Here is a 19,378-nt window from a genome sequence, read left to right on the forward strand (position 1 = left end):
CAGTGTTCACGTTAGAATGCCAATAGGGGCCTCGCAAAGCTACCTCAACATCGGCGGATATCTCTCGACAACGTGCTAATAAAGTTGCCTAAGCCGATGGCGCGAACTGGCGTTGCACCAGTCACACTGGAACCATTCCAATTAACTTTGCCTTACGGGTCGTCGCTGGGAATCAACTGCAAGTACTTACCATTGTCGAAGAGCAGCCCTCGTTGTGCTCAATGCAGTATAGTCCTTGGCAGTGTTGGCACGTTCGTTGGCAATCAAGTTTGCATGCGGCGCACTGAAGATACAGTCAGTTGAAAGCTTCGAGATTTTTCTCTTTCTACTGCCCGCTTTTTCCGCTCGTTCATGAGAAGTGCTTACAGTAGGGCCACATTCCCAGCAATCTTTACTCACTCCACGTTCCAGTCTCTAGGATTCTTAGTCAGTAAACTGCCGTATCGCCTCGGCTTTGAACATGCGCATATTCAAGCTTGCATACCTGAGACGGGTCATTGCTGCCGAGAGAAGCTCTCATTGCAGTCTGATGCGGCGAAAGATTAGAGCTCACACGTTGTGGATGGGGCAGGCAGTCGGCGCAAAACCATTTGTTGCAACGGTGGCACCAGCGATCGGCAAGGCAATCTGCGCAGCGGGCAATCAGGGCAGGATGTTCCGCCCCTGGAAAAAGCGAAGGGCGCTTTGCCGCCACAATGGAGGATGAGTGGAAGGGGGGCGGAGTGAGCAGAGGGAAGGTCTCCTCTGGGGACTGTCCCCAGATCGCTGGACCCTCGGGAGAGTTGTGACAGCCGTCACATCCGCGAGACCCGAGGGCAACAGTAGCAATCGCTGGACCAAGCAAGCGGCCTTCATGCTGAGACCCATCCTGGCTAACCAACATAGCATTGGGGTCGTGTCTTGGCCCACGGCATAGCACGGCGTCAAAAGCGATGATGCCGTGGCATTTCTGAATTGTCTGTGCCCAGCCTTCCTCAATGCTAGCGGTCAGTAACTTGCCGGACGGCGAGTACCAGGCGCTCTGCCGGTAAGTCTCACGGGGCTGGTCATGTGGACGCGATGGCGGTCTCGCTTCCACCGGCGTTTGACCGGCACACCTTGAACTCCACCAGTTGCGGTACCTGCTTCGTGCTGCAGCTTGTGCCAGGTTCGGTGGCGTGAAAAAATAGATTCCTTTCACCCGAGGGTTGCCGGCAGGGCGAGTCGGACGCACGGCATATTGAAGGACCTGCATAAGTTTACGTTCATTCAGATGTTGGCACCCTCTGATAGACAGGATGTTCACATTGAAGCGGTCACTCAGCACAATGTCTGCTATTAGGTCCGCCGGAACGGGTAACCCGTCCAAGATCAAGGTGCGCACGTCCTGTAAAAGCGATTTGTGTTCGAGTTTTGCGAAAATCTTCTTTAAAGGGGCTGAGTAGAACTCGTCCTCGGTAACAGACTCGTCCATAGGTTCATTACCCAAGGCTTGAGCCCTACCGTCGACTGTCGAACTCCTCTGCAGCTGCGCCCCACGACATCGACTTAGGTCAAGATGCCGAAAGACGTAAGGTGTCTCCATGATCACGGATCGGAGGGTGCGGCACGTTGATGCCAATGAGAACAGGCCCGAAACCGACAAATAGGGAGCCATATGATCGAGGATCAAGTTATTGGACAGCACATCGGTGAGAGATGCTGGCTTCGACGGAACCACGGTCACAGAGCACTGATTCTCCTCCTGGGAAACCTCTTCTTCCTCGGAAGCTACCTGCACCTCCCGAACGACTGGAACAAGGCCCAGTTCCTTGGGGGTCAATCGCCGAGTTCCGTAGTAGAAGTCCGGGGCACGCTCAATGAGATTTTGACGATAGGCGGCGATGGCACCAATGGCGAGCTCATCCCCAGCAGTGAACCTGGGAGCAGCATTGGGCTGGATTTCCTTGAGAGCGGCCCTGGCTTTGGCCAGCTCATTTTCGAGTAGGTTGATCGTTGATTGTAGGACAGCGGGCATGGCTTTGATGTTAACTGGATCGATGGCAGTGACTAATGAATACCAGAGTTCGCCTTCGGCCATCATACACAATTGAACTGGGGTCGGCCAAAGTTGCACGCAAGCAGACCCGATGTGTTTGAGCAGTTAGGACCTTGGCGACATCGATCAGTTGAAAGGAAGACGAAATATATAAAAAAAAGAAGGGGGGACGAGGAGTGGCGATTGTAGAATAATGACAAAAGGTTCAATGATAACGTGTGCTTGAATGCTGTATAAGTATATAAATATTAAGTATAGCCGGATAAATTGGCCACCACATTTATGCGATAATTAATGATGGTAACATAATACAAAAGACCAGATAGCGGCAGTACTGTCAGTACTAGTGTGGGGCCATGACCGCTGTAGATCATGTAGTAAGAAAATAAGTTGTTCATTCTGAAAGAAGGGGAAAGGATAGACGGGGCGTTGCGAAATCGAATGAGAATCGACATTGAATGCAGCCACTTTGGAAAGATGATACCGGTGAACAATAAAGGTAGCAGCCAGTTGGGGATGACGGATAGATGGATGAATCAGGGCTTACCTTTAATAACCCCCTTCAATCATTAAACTACCTTAGATACACTAGGTACCTTTAATTGTATGGTCCGGAGGATACGGAGGACGGAGTAGCGAGATACGGAAGGACTAAAAGAGCAAGTCCGGGGGACTCCACCATATAACAAGCCAGCTTTTTTTCTTTTTTTTTCTTTTTTTTTCTAGAAGGCTGGTGGAAGACTCGAAGAGCGCAGTGAACGGAGTGGATAGGTAGGCAAGTGATAATAGAGTAGCCACTTGGATTGGCAAGTAAAGGACGAACTATGTTTACTAGAGAAAGGACGGAAGAAGATCCTTTATAAGCTTCGGTATTAAGAGAGCTCGTATCATTTAGGCACGGAGGTACAGACATAGGATTTTGATTATTGATTGCATTATGTTGTACAGAAAGAGATAGGAGCCCACTTCACTTTTCGGGATGAAATCTGTAGGTGAGCCAAGAATGATTGTCCATTATTTTCTTTTTCCTTTTTTTCCTAGGGATATTATGATTTCTGATCATTACTGTGCCAATAATAGGTCAGTTTCTATCTAGTATCTAGATACAGTAGATGGAAAGAAGTTCCATCATCCATGAAAGCGAAAGGGGTGAGCCCACTGCGGAGAATGGGGAGAGTCTTAAGTTACGGAGGAATCTCATCCGCCAGAGAGGGACTAAACCCGGGACTAGGTAGACAGAGTCCGCTCTATCCGTGCCGGGGAATCTGACGGCGAGAGTGCAAGACTCTTAGAACAGGTGTTAGAGAAGTCGCAGATGATCTGGCAAACCGATCAGGGTAAAAAAGGGAAGCAAGCTATCATTGGTTGGGAGTATTCGGAAAAGGGTGCGGACTTCGTTGATCCTGGCCACATGTGGATGACTCCACAATCAGGATGGACTGATAATTGATCTCTGTTAACTTGGCCAACCCGGCGGAACGAGCAGCGCAAGGGGAGGCACAGCCCAGCCGCACGAGGAGACCTAGGATTGGACGGACTGGAGGACAAGGGTGGAATAAACGGAATTCGCATACTAAGGTAGGTATCATGTAGGTAGGCATCCATTGTACTCGGGTCTTGGAAGAGGCCGAATCGCCCGAGACGAAGGATGCCATAGAGAGAAGAGACGTATGTGGGTATTAAGGATGGAGGAAACCGTCGACCAGAAGGGCGGCCGTCAGCCTTTGCTGTGAAGAAGAGATTGATGTCTTTGTGCTCTTCTCAACATCATTAACTATTACCTATTATGATGACCTGATTCCTGTCTAGGATTGCAGTTTGTTTGGAGACTGTAAGGTAATCTTACTTCAACAATAATACTTCGGCATAGGGTCATCAGATCTCCAGTGCCCCCACTAAAGCCGAGACCCTTCAGAAAGATGACCCACTCCTAGTCACGCGCATGCCACAGAGACTCCCCCAGGAAAGATGTCTGTTTGAACGACGCGTCAACTTCCTGTATAGATACTACCTATACCATAGGTATTGGATTAAGTGATCACTTAGTATCAGAAGCACTTGCTCAACTTCATTGTTTGGTTATATATGCCTCAAACCCATAGATAGAAGGGGTTACCTACAATCATGATGCCGTTTCTCTTACTGTACTATTCAAGTAATCACCTGTACCTATTTAGAGAGGTAGAAGACTAGAGAGGTACCTACTCTAGAGACAGAATGATCGTCGAGCAAGCGAAGATCCTTGCAGATCATCTAGCTACTCACAGTGTCACAGTAATAGAGTACTTACGGTAGATAGTCTACAAATCTACCCACCATTCCTATGGACCGGCTAGATCCATCAAGTTATTATTGTCGATGGAGATAAGACCCGTGGCAATGATAACGATAGTGGTAGGCTAGGCCTTTTACTACCTTACTTGGACCACATACCAATATCCTTTCCTCATCCTCCTCGATAGTCTTGGCTGCTTTGCTTGGCAGAGCCTGAGTAGGCCTCATACCTTCATCCATATTTGCCAAGTCTGTCAAGTCATTAATGGATGGTCAATAGTCTCCCAATAGTGACATCTGGGCATTCCTGAACCTCGAAGATCAAGACATCGATCACTCAGGAAAATATCTTAGGAGTCTATCGAGGACTGGCGAGTGACTATCTAGTTGCTTTCGCAATCTCGCATTGGCTGCGGGATGGATTTTGGTAGATTGTACAATATGTTCCGTCGATCTATTTAAGAATGCGCAAGGTATGGCGGAATATGGACCGTCTTTCTCGCCAAGAACTACCGTGCGACCTACCACTATGTACGACGTGTCGATGTAGGAATGTTACAAATCGACCTCAACCCTTTTGGCCGGGTGCTACGTCGAGACTGACACAGCAGGGAGCATGAGAACCCAACATCCGCCCGCTAGATGTTCAATCGACGTCATCTACAGGCTAGGTACAACCTCGGATCGCAGACTTGGTGCAATGTTATGCACTTCAATCGCGCCTTTGTCTGGGCAGCTGGCCATATACATGGAGCAAACCCCAAGTCATCGTGAAGTAGCAAATGCCATGTATTCGCCGGGGGACGTAAAGTAATGGTGTGGATCATGCTGAAAGTAGAACTATTGTTACATGTCGTCCGTCGCCCGTCGCCAGAGTGTTGCGCTTCAGCGGTTAAACCGCTTCTGCTCCTCCCTCTCTTTCCGAGAACTCTAGCGCCCTCTACTTGAACAGTTTGGAGACAGCAACCTCCTTATCATCGTGTTTGTTGAGAATCTTGGCAGTGGCCAGGTCAAAATCTTCTTGTGTGACGTGCACTCGCCGTTCCCGAAGCGCGTACATGCCTGCCTCGGTGCACACACCCTTCAGTTCTGCTCCCGAGCATCCATTCATCTTCTCCGCAATCTTCGTCAAGTTGATGCCTCGCGTCAGGTTCATCGACCGTGAGTGAATGCGTAGAATATCAGCACGAGCTTCCACCCTATCATCGAGAAGAAATGAATCAGTAAGTCACAAACATAAAGTTTCGTAGACAAAAAGAGGTTGGACAAAAGAAGGGTTGTAACTTACGATGGCGGTGGAAACTCAATCTTCCGGTCAATTCTTCCGGGCCGCAACAAAGCAGGATCCAGGATATCAAGTCGGTTTGTAGCCATGATGATTTTTATGTTTTTTGTGGGCTCAAACCCATCCAACTGATTAAGCAGCTCCAACATTGTACGCTGCACTTCCGAATCCCCAGAGCCCGCCGAGTCTATACGGCTGGAACCGATACTGTCAATCTCGTCCATGAAGATAATGCTTGGTGCGTGTTCTCGAGCCATGACAAACAGCTCGCGCACCATGCGACTACCCTCACCAATGTATTTCTGAACGAGTTCCGACCCGCTGACCCTGATGAATCGGCAATCTGTGTGATGGGCTACCGCTCGGGCCAGCAGTGTTTTACCGGTTCCGGGCGGCCCGTAAAGAAGAACACCTTTGGGCTGCGCAATACCAAGAGACTCGAACAATTCTGGGTGCTTGAGACCAAGCTCAATGACTTCCTTGATCTCCTTGATTTGTTGATCAAGGCCTCCAATCATATCATATGTGCTGTCAGGCACCTTCTCGACCATCATAAGCGAAACGAGCGGGTCGACGGATGATGGCAACATCTTCTCTAATTTATAAGAGTCGGAGAGCAACGCGACACGCTTGCCTACGGTAAGTTTCGTAATATCGACCCCGTCTGCAATGTCGACGACTACAGCACCACATTCAAAGTTAGCATTTCACCCAGGTGACCTCAATCAACAGCTCGAGGCAAAGGCGAGGGGCCTAAAACGTACCATATTTTCCTTCTGGATGTACCTTGACGAGAACCTTCTTGGTGCTCATCACCTTCACGACCTCTCCCACATAAGAACCAGGTTGTTGAAGCAAGCCCAACTCCTCTCGTAGTAGACGAACTCGCGAATTATAGTCGTTGCGCTGTGCTTCAAGTCGACGTAAAACAGCCTGGCCTTGGATAATCTCGAGCTTCATGCTCTCGATCTTGTTGCGATAGTAGTTGTCCAGCGCCATGGCGGATGTCGGTCGATGACGCTCCTCTTGATCCACAAGCTGCTGACCACACAACGACCGATACTTCGGAGAATTTACCAATTCAAAAGCAAGAGACAACAAAGTATGCCAAAGATCAAGAGCCCCGATGCGAGAAGATGGACAAGAATTAGAGGAGTTATGGATGGATGGGCGGAGAAAATTGTCCTGGAAGCAGCTAGCAAGTAGGAGAAGGTGAGCTGTACCTAGTTTGTAGGCAGATACCTAGCTGATATCAGCAATAGGAGCACCAGCCACTTTCTGGCAGCCGCACTTCTGATGTGTGAGTGTGGCGGTGTCCTCCAAATATCGGGAAAAGTAAGGTCCGGTTGCACGGACTAATGCTGGACCACAGATGATGCGGTCATTCATCCACCGAATGGCCCGGTCCTTCATGTCTGAGGACAAAAGGTGGATACCCAAGCTGTTAAAGACCCAAGTACTTAAACTGACAGGCTGACACCAACCGAATGGAGAGTCAAAACAACTCGAATCATGGGACCTATATCGAGCCGGGAAACATCTATATTCACACACAAAGTACATCAATCACAGGACCACTCTGTCAGCTCATTCCTCCTCCCAGCTGACTGCGGCGGGGCTACAGTGAGATGATGTTATCTCCTGATCTCTTTAGACTACCACCTCTCGTACTAGTACTAGTAAGGTGTTTTGTGTAGTAGATCTTTCGGCCGCGATCCAGTATCTACCCATTATTCCACTTTCAGGCTCCTACCTGTGTTTTCTTCGACACAGCTTGTCAGGCATCTGCGAATGCCCACTGCTGCAATACACAATGTGTTTTGGATCATCTCGAGAATCTGACTTTTTATTATTTTAAGTGCAGGCCACTTCTTGCGGTTTCTGATTTTGTTCTTAGATTCGCTTTTCTTTTCCGCATTATCTTTGATCCCTAGTACTCCATCCCCAGCCTCCTGATAAACTCTGATCGCGAGAATCGAATGGAAAGAGTCGAGCACAGAGAGAAGCAATGGATAGCAGCCAGAGAGTCCCAGATATCTCTCATTTCTCCCAAGCTGAAGCGACATCGCGTTTGAGCTCGACCGTAAGCACTGGATCAACATCGTCTGATACCATTCGTCCGACCAGACCTATGGCGAGCAGTAGGAGAAGCTACGGTGTGTTTGCGTGTCCTGTAACCTTAGAGAGAATAAATCTGCTTATTATTTCTTATCATGCGTTGTCTCTAGGAACTATAAGCCCTGCTGATTTGACGGACTTCGACACATTGCCGAATGAAGGCCAGGCCGACAACTCCAGTCGCATACCTTCTTCCCAATCACCACCTGTGGCAGCGTTGCCGTCAGATAGGCCGAGAAAGCCACCTGTAACGCGTCGGATATCTTCGAGGCGACAGGTCCCGCATAAGGGCCAGGAGTTTTCCACAGATGATGATGTCCAGGAGGTCGAGGAGGATAAAGCCATGCAACAACAGGGCTCAAACCCTCAGCCTTCGCCGAGACTGCGACCATTGAGGAAACAGAGCTCGACACTGAGGCGCAGGTTGAACGCTCGGCCCAGTCCGTTGGCACGAGCGGACTCTGACAATGACAGCGGGGAGGATTCATTATTACCGGAGTCCGGCATGGAAGCTATAGGAACGCGACCGCCGTCGCAGCAGTCGGAAGCCAGCTCTCATCATGGGATCAATCACGGTGATGGCGGCGACGATGAGACGAGTGATGCAGAGAGCTTCACCCTTAAAGATCGTCAACAGGCCATCAATGAAACGCACCCATTCGGTATCAGACTATGGAAGCCTGCTCTCTACAAGAAGAGTCGTTCCGTGGAAAAGACCGCTGAGGGTGATATTCATTCGTCTCCCGGCGGCCGAGTAGGAAATATACTCTTCTTGGCCAATCTGCTCTGGACGGCTTTCTTCGGGTGGTGGCTCGCTCTTGCTGCGCTCTTCGGTGCCATCGCATGTTTCATATTTGCATATTCTCCTAGCGCAGTGGAGTACGGAAAAGTCTTCTCGGGTCTTTCATGGTACCTCCTCTATCCATTCGGGTCTTTTGTTCGCCTGGAGACCGACGAACACTACGCGGAGGAAGATGAGGGCGAAGGCCGCAGCATTAGCGAGTATGAGCAATGGCAGAACGGTGATCTCGAGCACGGCAGGCTCTTCTTTGGCCCCCGTAGCAACCGGTCTCTCGTGGGTAGGCGTCGCAATAGCATTGACTCTGTGAGCGAACAGGACAGTCTGCTGGGCAGAACGCAAAGGATCTCTCCCCGTGAAAGCAATCTGCACTCGAAACGCCGCTTGTTCGGCCGCGGAGAATGGACATTAGGACGTGTCGTATTCTTCGTCTTCTTTTACTTTCTGATTGGCCCTTTGATGCTATTTGTGTCCATGGTATGCTGGTTGCTTGTATTCTGGATCCCCATGGGACGTGTGACTCTCATTCTATTTGACCATCTTCGTCGTCACCCGCTGGCCTTATCCTTCCATTCTGATACATCCTATACTCGCCTGAGTCCCGGCTCCCCCTCATCAATACTCCTATGCACTTACCGTGCGGCTGGGCTGAGCTACTGGAAGTATACGGTGGATGGTACCAATATCTTTCTCATCAATCTCCTTGGTGTCGTGCTGTTTGTCATCTTCGACTACTTCCTCTTAGCTGAAACGCTGGGTCTGCATAACTGGATGACACATCCTGGCTTCATTTTCACTCTCGCACTGGTCTCCATTATACCTCTCGCCTACTTCATCGGGCAGGCCGTTGCGTCCATCTCTGCACAATCATCAATGGGAATGGGTGCCGCCGTCAACGCTTTCTTCTCGACTGTCGTTGAAGTTTACCTTTACTGTGTCGCGCTGACAGAAGGCAAAGGGCAGCTCGTCGAGGGCAGTATCATTGGTAGTATTTTTGCGGGTATACTGTTTCTCCCTGGGCTGTCCATGTGCTTCGGCGCTATCAGACGCAAGACGCAGCGATTCAACGTCAAATCTGCCGGAGTTACATCGACCATGTTGATGTTCGCCGTGATCGCTGCATTTGGTCCAACGCTGTTCTATCAGATATACGGCAGTGTATGTTTTCCAATTCTCTCATTGTCGGTTCCTGCTAATGACCGGTTTGCTTAGCACGAACTGAACTGTTACTCGTGCGCTGAGGCTACGGACTCGGGCATCAAAGATTGCCGCCGCTGTTACTTTGCCCAGGTTCCAGCTGTGGACGACAATTTCTTCCGAAAAGTAGTTCAGCCTTATTCATGGTTTGCCGCTCTGTTTCTATTCTTATCATATATAATTGGGTTGTGGTTCACACTCAGGACCCATGCTGCCCTCATCTGGGCCACGGAAGCCGAAGAAAAGAAGGCCGCAGCCCTCCAGCAGGAGCAATCGGCCTATGAACCCAGACATCTGCTATTCCCTGCTGGAACTGCAAATGCCACCGGCGGCAACGCTAAAGGCTCGATTCGCGACTCACAGCTCTATAAGAGGATCTTAGGACAGTCCTTGAAGCAGGTTGGCTTGTCCGAAAATGCTAATGAAGACGCTCCACACCAGCCCGAGTCCAGCTCGGCTCGAGATAAAGGCGCGATGCCATATCTCGTCCCCCCACGAACGGAGGGTGAGGACGGTTATTCTAGCTTCAAAGGCTTCCGAGGATACACTGGAGGAGAGAACGAAGATTTGGTGCGCCAGGTGACCGAAGTCGCAGCGACAGCGGCCGCGGTTGCTGCTCGTGATGTTGCTCGGACACGCAAGCCATCCGTCCAGCAGGGCACTGCACGTCACGGTAATAAGACCACAGGTGATCTTTCAAAGTCCGTTCTGGAGGACCAAGAAGATGTCGGGATTGAGCACACACATGCTAGCGGCGGTCATGATGCGCCAAACTGGAGCAAAGCTAAGAGCTCGATCATTCTCCTCGTGGCCACAATACTGTACGCCATCATAGCCGAGATTCTCGTGAACACAGTGGATGTCGTCCTCGAGAGCGTTGACATAGACGAGAAATTCCTTGGAATCACCCTCTTCGCGCTGGTCCCCAATACTACGGAATTTCTGGTAAGCCCAATTCTATCAATACCTGCAGAACCATGAATCTCACGCCTGAACAGAACGCTATTTCCTTCGCGATGAACGGTAACATTGCGTTGTCGATGGAAATCGGTTCGGCCTACGCACTGCAAGTCTGTCTGCTGCAGATTCCCGCGCTGGTCCTCTTCAGTGCACTCTACAGCCGTATCCTCGACCCCTCGGATCTTTTGACGCATTCCTTCAAGTAAGCAGTGCAATCTGGCCGCATAGATTGCTTGAAGAAAAAGAACTAACACGATGATTACAGCCTCATCTTCCCCCAATGGGATATGGTATCTGTTATACTCTGCGTATTCCTCCTGTCCTACGTGTATGGGGAAGGGAAAAGCAATTATTTCAAGGGCTCGATTCTCGTACTCACCTACCTGGTGGTGGTTATCGGGTTCTACTTGGCCGGCTACAGTAATGTTGACACGATGGGTGTCGATCGCTTCGACACGCTGGCTCTTGGGCCCATCAGGTCCGAGAACTTCCGCACGATTGGTCGGCCGACACGCGGCATGGCTTTCTAATTAATGTGTATGAGACTTGTGGTTTTATTTTGAGCCTTGGTAGGAGGTGGTTCCAAGGATAGCGCAGACTTGATATACCAGCTATGCTTTAAAGTGGCGTACAGTTATACTGTGCCGTGGTGAATGCATACCGTATCTGCTTTTGGCCTTTGGCTATTAGAATATGATTAAAAATGCTGTCGGATACTGGTTTTGTCCAACCTAGTGATACAATGAAGAGCAACTCTGCTGGTGCTGAGCAGGAATCCACATCTCGGAGACTGCCTGTTGGCCATTCACTTCTAGGGCTAGTCAGCGTAGGCGCAAGTCTCAATCATCTACAGATTAGATCCTTCAGCTGTATTGTTCATGTGATGGATTGTTTTGCCTCTAATGACGTTGTGCGAGCAGAACATTTAAACCGAAAAGGGGAAATAAAAAGAAAGGATCTTCGCAACTACCCAAGACTCGTCCCAGCAAGAAGAGTTTCTCGAAACGAGAGCTCAAAGTCATGTGTCACCAGTCTTCCACGAGCTCACGGTTTCATCAACCAACCTTCGATATTCGAGTTGCTTGTAGCACTGTTCTAGGAAGACCTTATACTTGACGTTGAGCAAAGCTTTTTCATTCTCGTCTTCTGTCGGCACGACCTTCTTTCCTGGCTTACTCATACGATCCATGATCTCCCACAGGTCTTCTGTTTTGCCTTCGGCGTCGGCACTCGCGGCCTTGGCTCCCAGCATTGCTGCACCATGGCAAACTGCAGCATGAATATAACGAGGGATAAGGACTGGCATGTCGCAGGCTGATGCAATGAGCCGTACTAGAATGTCATTCTGGCACTGAGATCCGGACATGAAGATGGATGTGATGCTATGACCGGCTTTATTCATCGTCTCGACGATCTGCCTCGTTTGGAGTGCAATGAACTCAAGGGTTGCATAGTAATAGATCGCAAGGCCGTCGACAGTTTTGTCATTGGCCATGCCGACAATAGAACCCTTCATGTTGGGGTCTGCGATGGGCGACCGGTTACCCCAGAGATCACCATAGAAGAACACATGGCGACCCAGGTACGAGACGCTGGGGGCCTTCTGTTCCTGAGCCATCTCCTTCAAATGTTCGTTCAAATATTCGTAGATATTGGTATTGTACGACTCGGCAATTGAGATCGCCTGGTTGAAGGCTGGGTGAGTCTCGATCACATACTTGAGCAACTCACCCGTGGCAGACTGTCCACCTTCCGCCATCCAATACCCAGGCTGGATTGTGTCACGGTACGGTCCCCAGACGCCAGGAACAAATACAGGGTTCGGCGACATAGCGATATGGCAAGTTGAGGTGCCCGCAACAGCAGCCAAGCGTGAGAAAGCCTGTGCCTTGTCGTTCTTGGCAACTTCAGAGCTCAGCTGTTCGTCCTCTAAATCGACTTTGGCGCCAACGGTGCCTATCCAACCAGCGTATGCATCGATAACACCACTGCCGATGGCGATACCAGGCGGCAGCCCCAGCTCGGACGCTGCTTTTTCGCACAATGTTCCGACTAATTCGCCCGCGCTGAGGTAATCACCATTCTGAAACGAGTCAGCCTTCAAGAACGCTGAAAGTAGAGCGTTTGTCATGGGATAAGATGAGAGAAACGAAAAGGCTCACCACCCCGTCAACACCCCCCATGCGCTTGAAATTGCCCTCCATAAGATCCTCCAGACCAATTTCGGTGAGGAAATCCTCCTGCCAACCCTTCACACTTCCGTCGACACCAACGGGCACGTATCCTTGCTTGCAGACCACGCTACAGAAGCTTCGCTTTTCATTACCGGTAGCAATATGCGTCAGAGCGTCGGCCAAGTCGTAGAATTTGCACTGGTCAAATAGCTCCTTCGGCATATTGTTCTTTAACCACAGAACCTTGGGAATTTCCATCTCGATCGACATCTTTCCTCCGACATATCGCAGCAAGTTGTGCTTGGTAGCATTGATCTTTTCCGTCTCTTCCACCGGCCGATGGTCCAGCCAAAGAATCACATTGCGGTCAGAATCGAAGTTCGGCCCGGTGACGGATACGGGCTCGTCTGTAACCGTGGAGAATACGGCCAGCGAGCATGTCGCGTCGAACCCAATGCCGCGGATAGTAGTTGGGTCGATGTTATGCTGGCTGATAGCGCGCTGAACAGACAGGCATATACATCGCCAGATATCGTTCGTGGATTGTTCCTTTGATGAATTGTCAGGCAACAGTCACGAAGACGGAAGAAGCCCAATCGGACGTACGTACATAGTATCCCTGTTGGGGCTGCCAGAGACCAATATTCTCGGAAGCTAATCCAACAATGTTGCCTTTCGCATCAATAATACAAGCGCGGGCACTACCAGTACCAACATCTATTCCAATGTAATGATCCTGGTGGATCTGAATGTCGTCCCGAGTGTCCATTGAAGCCTGTCGAGAAGGCTGCCGGGAAGGCTGCCTAGACGAACGAAACGGCAGCGAAGCCATACTGGGTGGAGTGTTACCAGAAGACATAAGCAACCCGTAGCCAGGTTACGATTTTGGGAGGTTGCCTGCCCAAGCTGTCAGGCCCGGCTGAGCTATATGATATATCTAACTAGAGTGTTGCGGAAGGCTGAGCTCCGCGTTGGGGTTGTTTGTTGATCAGGACGGGGTAGTGGGGTACATCGATCATTCGCTTTACCCCCTCTGAGCCACCTAAGCACGTATCTATACCAGTAGAAGTATGGATGCTTCGAACGCTTTTTACTAGGAGCGCGGAAGCTGAGCAGGGGGAGAGAGAAGCAAACACCGATCCTTAAATCATTAACCTTTCGCCAATTAATATCAACTGCGATCCTTTTCCATGAAACGGAAGAAATTATCTAGAAATAACGATGGCAGATTGACTTCTTTATGCCACGAGCAAGATAGGTATATGCGTCCTTCGATGGCGCATGTATATATATATATATATTCAATGCTGATAACTCCACGGGTAGGCTGTAATTATTGATACCTGGAGAGTACGTAGTAGATAGGGTATTATTATTATTTTCATCATGATTATGATTATATTTCCCCTCAATAATAATATGCATGGCATACCTCTCTATATTTGCAAAAATACGATTCCAAAAAATTACTTGGAGTAGCATTCAGACTGATTGTGACCATTTTAGCTAGTAGGTGCTAGCTTAGTACCAACTACCAGACATGTGGCCCCGCCTTATCAAGGTTGGCACCTCTAGAACGCTAAAATACCTAGGGTACCTTAAAACATATGCGAAGTTAACGACATCCCATAACTCCCCTAGTGAACACCGCCAACTACCCATTGCTCGGGAATAGGAGCACTGATTCGCATACTGGTTTTTCAGATTTTATAGTGAGTATGCATGGGGCTAGAATTTCGCATCATTAGATCCCTTCCCTACTTGATTTATTACGCTCGATGCTGATTCTATGCTGGTCTGAATTAGGGGAATCCTCCTCGGTGCACCCTCCGAATGATGCGTTAAATAGATCTGTTTCACCTCAATCTTCTCTGTTTTCCCTGCAAATCCGACCAGCATTTTCATATTCCTCCCCTTACCTTACCGCCATCCTCCAATATGCACTTCTCTCAGGTCATCCTCCCATTCCTTTCCCTATTCTCCTCTCGGGCTTTCGCCGCATCTCCGTCCTCCGCTCAAGCTGGGTCAGCGGACATCCTGTATTGGCCGGTAGCCTCGTCTCAACCCTCGGTACTCGCCCGCGTCTCGTACGATCCTGCGTCTTTAACGTCAGATGTGGTGGCCTATTCTCCGCCAAGGATTGCTCACCTTGAAGGCCGCCGTGATTTAGAAGCGGATGCCCAAGACCTCGTCCGCGTGGGTCTCTTCACCTCCACACCAAACAACCCAAAACAATGGGTAGGCTCTCTTACGTCCCTCTCTTTGCTTGCAGAGAGTGAGGATCAAAAGCCAACTCTGCGACTTCATCTTGGACCCTCGGGCGAGGTCTACCACGTTTCATTGGCGGCCTCTTCATCATCTGCGGCAACATCCAGCTCAGCGGGCTTGATCATAGAACTCCTATCCAGCGAAGACGGTCCGCGTCCGCATCTCAATCGGCCTGTTGTTGTCGGCCCAGATGGGAAGAATCCAGAAGAGGTCGTTGAGAAGACCTTTTTCCAGAAGTAAGTGCTCGGTCTCCTCCCTCGCATTCTTCTGTGGCGTCTCCTGTCGGCAAAAGAAAGGCCCTATTCTGACAATACCTCGCATCTGCTTAGATATTGGTGGGTCTTCCTCATTATTACATTTTTGGCCATGTCAGGTAGTGCTGAAGGATAATGAATTTCATATTTTATCCGTCCGTATATCTGTCAGTCCTCCATCTATGGCTTTTGTGAACAGGAGGCGTAGTGTCTTCAAGTCGTACGACGCAGATCACGCAGATCCGCACGCTCGAGGTTTTCTGTCTAGGCCTCTCTTCCCAATCAGGCTCTCGGGCATCCAAGGAGGCCCCGGCCGGCGCGGAGAATTGCTGTTCCTCCTTTTAACGTTTAGACCTGGATGCCTCATTCTCGACGCATCCATGTGTTGATTATTCTTTATTCTATCCCAAACACCTTTCATGCTGAGCATTGTCTCATTCTTATCGCGGCGAGTGGTTACTTTGAAAACGCCACGGAGGTGAAAATCGGTAAAGATATCGAGTGGCAGGGACTCGCCTGCTGTAGACCAGCGTCCAATGTGTATCTGACCATCCCAGCACCGTACTGTTATCCCATGCCAAACGTTCTCTACTTTTTCTTACACTAATCAACGGAAAATGACATTTGTTTGTTGTCATTTGTGGTACCCCTAACCAGGATCCGTCAGTACGGTAGACCGTATGAGCAAGGCTATACTTACTTCTGATTCTTAGTAAACCAGAGGATGATTGATCCAAAGACATCGTTGATTATACTATCAGGGTTAGTCAAGCCTCTGACAGTGAGCTGTATGTCACTCCATATCAGGTAGGCATTCTTGTCATACTGGTCGCGGATGAAGTCGCCTATTTGAACTCAGACGTCAATGTATGTATTATAATGATGTGACTCGGAAAATAGAGAAGGTTAGACGAACCACGTCGACACCCAATAGCGCTCTGAAGGACAACCCTCGTGAGGTTGATCCCAAGAGAGGGTCCCACGGGTCAAAGCATGGTCAAGCCATGCAGCTGCCATCTTCGGACAATGTAGTGGCCTGCTCACGTCGGGGCTTTGTATGCCCCTTAAGAAGAACACCTTCTAACACGAGTCTGTTGAGACAAGAGTCAATGTGCAGAGCAACATGTCTGTTGGTCCGGTTAGTTGAATGCCTAAACTGCACGGCAGAGAAGACATGCGAGATTCCATAACGGGTACTCCGAACATTGACCGTGGCAGTGTAGCTGTGGTTTGGCTTTAATTTTGTGACGATTGTTTCTATAAGACGTACGAAATCTTCGGCTGTCAGTGGGCTCGACAGGATATCTGTGTTCTAAGTCAGATACTGTTAGTGATGGTGAGAAACCAGAATATTTGCCATTTAAGACAGTAACTCACTCTGGATTGGTCATCTCTCTATATGCATCAAATCGACTTTCCTATATGTCAATTAACGTCTGGGTTTTGGGAGACGCGGCTATTAGTCCTAGTGATAGGAACCGCTCTTTCGAACGGATTCTGTCTTCCTTGATGGTCTGTTGTATTGCCTTGATTGACTCCAAGCCAGTACATCGCTTCTTGGGTATTACAGAACCGACCTCGTAATCTGAATTGAAGTCGACCATTGAGGGGGATGGCTGGTTTGACTGAGAAAAGAGAGAGTCAATGACACAAATAGTCAAGTTACGAGCTCACAGGGCTAAGAACATCGGATGAAACGAGGGAGGTCTTTCAAATAGATCCAAAAAACAGGACGGCGTCGATGAGATTAAAATGCAGGCTTTAAGTTAGCCGTGGGAAGATGGGACACGCCAGATCAGGGAAATGAAGAAGGATGAGAGACGATTCCGTGGGTGTCTGTTAGTCCTGATTTCCACGCTCATAACCATCTCGTTCTAAAGGCAACTAGCCACAAAATATATATGGTTCTTTAAAAGGAAAATCCTGGGGTATCAAGTCACGTTCCTCGCATGTTCATCAGCAAACGAAATTTCAGGCCTCCGCCTATTCCGTCACTTCAATCTTCTACCCTCTTAGAAAGTCAGCCGTTGAGTGATTCTCTGCCCTTTACCCAACGGGCCAAGGTCCCAGCACATCACGCCCCGATCAGTAATAGCTATCAGTTCATTTTCTTGATGCGTGAAGCCGAGCTTGAAGCACACGGCATCCAGCGGGAGAACAATCGGTCGTAGCTCGATTATCCCGGAACTTGTTGATTGAAAGGATGTAGGGTAAAATCCATTCGCATTTTCTTCAATGAGTGCATTTGGCTCAAGAGCCCACACATAAATCACGTTCCAATTTGCGACAGCAAGGCGAGTACCACGATCCGACGCGGCAATTTTACAACCAAGAGAATTTGTGGGATTCTGGAATCCCCATAGTCGAGCTACTATTGTCCATTGCGAGAACCGTCGCCCACGGTCGAGGTTCAAGACATGCCCACAGTTCTGAGCTTGGCATCGAGCTTCGGATTTCAATAGGCACGCGACGGTCCAGTTCTCCTTCCGATGGGTCGCTATACCGAAGGCAAGGTACTGCCAATGGCACATTTCAATATTATTCTCATTCCGCCTCGCATGTGTACCGAAGAAGGGTATCGCAATCGAAAAGAGAAGGCTCAAAGTGTCCGAGAATTGCACCATGCACGCATTCTGATGTAGAGTTGGCTGTGGGTCCACGAGGGGGTGCGCATTTATACTCTGAATTCTCTGAAAGGAACCATATAACGTTTGAGCGCGGTGATAATAGAGCAACTGGCTTGATCTGTCATTGAAGGAAATGTCGATGGCAGGACCATTATCATAAGGGCCGGACAGACCCTCTTGACGATACCTGTTGCTACTCTGTCGCTGTCTATTCCCGTCGATAAGTGTGGTAGCATTATAACTGCAATCTATACTTGCATCAGATGATGCCCAATGACAAGACTGTCCTTATATTTAGAGCACCGGGTGAACCTGGACAGCAGAGGAGCGTAACGTACCAATTACTCCAGGAGTGTTGCTGCTTGACTGTTTTGGGGAGTTGTACAGAACAACCTCATAATCGTCGCTTTCACGGAAGTGCTGCCAAGAGATTGCAAAGGTGCTCTCTCCAGCAGCAGCAAGAGCCAAAGGTTCATACTCCGCATGGTCTGGAAAGGCACACACGCGAATGGGCTCATTGAGTGTCTGAAGCGAGTGACGCGCCATATAGACACTGACACGAGGACCAGACCGTATCGCATGTCTCACGAACGGGTGTGTGGCGCCAAAACCGTCTTCGTCTATCGCTGGTACCAGACGATGAAGAACGTTAACGCCTCCTTCTCTGTCAAATGCTGTTTTGAGCACCTCTATCCTTCCTGGCTGATCCTCAGGTGGTCTCAGCTGGGCCTTCAGGTGCAACTTCCCGTCCTTGGCCTGGAAAACATAAACATCCTGCCGACCTTTCAGAACGAGAGCGATGTCTCGGTCACCATGAGAAGCTAGCGAAGATGCTCGGGCATCGAGCGCGAAATGTTCAAAATAGAATGTTGTACATTCTGCGGAAAACTGTGCACCATATAGCTGCTGGAACGAGCGTTCCATGAGGAGCTTAAAAAGTTGCCTGGTCTTGAGACAGCGTGTGTCTACCTTCAAGCCGGGTGTTTCATGCAGATGATGCAAAATCACTTCCCGGCTACTGGATGCAATATCATGCAGGGCTCGACAGGATAATGCCACCTGTAGAAAGGAAGGCGTAGTCGAACTTTGAAGGATGAGCTGGATTAGCTCCGGTGGAAGATCGAGCAACATGGCTCAGAGCTTGGCTGGTGTTTAGATGGAACAACTGTAACAGAAGTTGGAGGAAGCTGCTAGCAATTGTCTCGTAGGAAACGAAATCATAGTTCATCAGCCTTGCATCACTGCCATATCATTTATAGGTCTCGGAAAATGAGAGGCTCTGAGTGGGGGCAGCCGTGATCGCATAGTTCTAAGTATCACCGCCCGCCATTGTTGCCTGTTTGCGAATCTTTTCAGAATACCATACGTTGTCGTCCTCAGGCAGAACTTTAGGCACCAGAGCCCT

At 49.4% G+C, this 19,378-nt stretch overlaps 6 protein-coding genes across 6 annotated transcripts; 2 read left to right on the forward strand and 4 right to left on the reverse strand.

The window, feature by feature from the left end:
• Positions 1-427: 427 nt before the first annotated feature.
• Positions 428-1,996, reverse strand: ALT_5075 (uncharacterized protein; the record flags this gene model as incomplete). Its single annotated transcript, XM_089599856.1, has 1 exon — positions 428-1,996. The coding sequence occupies one exon, from the start codon at positions 1,994-1,996 to the stop codon at positions 428-430; it is 1,569 nt and encodes a 522-aa protein (XP_089455733.1).
• Positions 1,997-5,231: 3,235 nt separating this feature from the next.
• Positions 5,232-6,575, reverse strand: ALT_5076 (proteasome regulatory particle base subunit RPT6; the record flags this gene model as incomplete). Its single annotated transcript, XM_033564161.1, has 3 exons — positions 5,232-5,490; positions 5,580-6,255; positions 6,341-6,575. 3 exons carry the CDS (start codon positions 6,573-6,575, stop codon positions 5,232-5,234), a joined length of 1,170 nt encoding a protein of 389 aa, XP_033420052.1.
• A 1,009-nt stretch (positions 6,576-7,584) lies between these two features.
• Positions 7,585-11,180, forward strand: ALT_5077 (calcium/hydrogen antiporter; the record flags this gene model as incomplete). The annotated part of the gene is made up of 5 exons (XM_033564160.2): positions 7,585-7,732; positions 7,805-9,651; positions 9,706-10,635; positions 10,689-10,852; positions 10,916-11,180. 5 exons carry the CDS (start codon positions 7,585-7,587, stop codon positions 11,178-11,180), a joined length of 3,354 nt encoding a protein of 1,117 aa, XP_033420051.1.
• Positions 11,181-11,668: 488 nt separating this feature from the next.
• Positions 11,669-13,656, reverse strand: ALT_5078 (FGGY-family carbohydrate kinase; the record flags this gene model as incomplete). The annotated part of the gene is made up of 3 exons (XM_033564159.1): positions 11,669-12,733; positions 12,813-13,373; positions 13,435-13,656. The coding sequence occupies 3 exons, from the start codon at positions 13,654-13,656 to the stop codon at positions 11,669-11,671; spliced, it is 1,848 nt and encodes a 615-aa protein (XP_033420050.1).
• A 1,106-nt stretch (positions 13,657-14,762) lies between these two features.
• ALT_5079 (uncharacterized protein) lies at positions 14,763-15,332 on the forward strand (the record flags this gene model as incomplete). Its single annotated transcript, XM_033564158.2, has 1 exon — positions 14,763-15,332. The coding sequence occupies one exon, from the start codon at positions 14,763-14,765 to the stop codon at positions 15,330-15,332; it is 570 nt and encodes a 189-aa protein (XP_033420049.2).
• A 2,026-nt stretch (positions 15,333-17,358) lies between these two features.
• On the reverse strand, positions 17,359-19,104 carry ALT_5080 (F-box domain protein; the record flags this gene model as incomplete). The annotated part of the gene is made up of 2 exons (XM_033564157.2): positions 17,359-18,221; positions 18,312-19,104. 2 exons carry the CDS (start codon positions 19,102-19,104, stop codon positions 17,359-17,361), a joined length of 1,656 nt encoding a protein of 551 aa, XP_033420048.2.
• Positions 19,105-19,378: the final 274 nt, after the last annotated feature.

The sequence above is a fragment of the Aspergillus lentulus genome (assembly GCF_001445615.1).
Source record: "Aspergillus lentulus DNA, contig: Alt09, strain: IFM 54703, whole genome shotgun sequence".
NCBI classification, from domain to species: Eukaryota; Fungi; Ascomycota; class Eurotiomycetes; order Eurotiales; family Aspergillaceae; genus Aspergillus; species Aspergillus lentulus.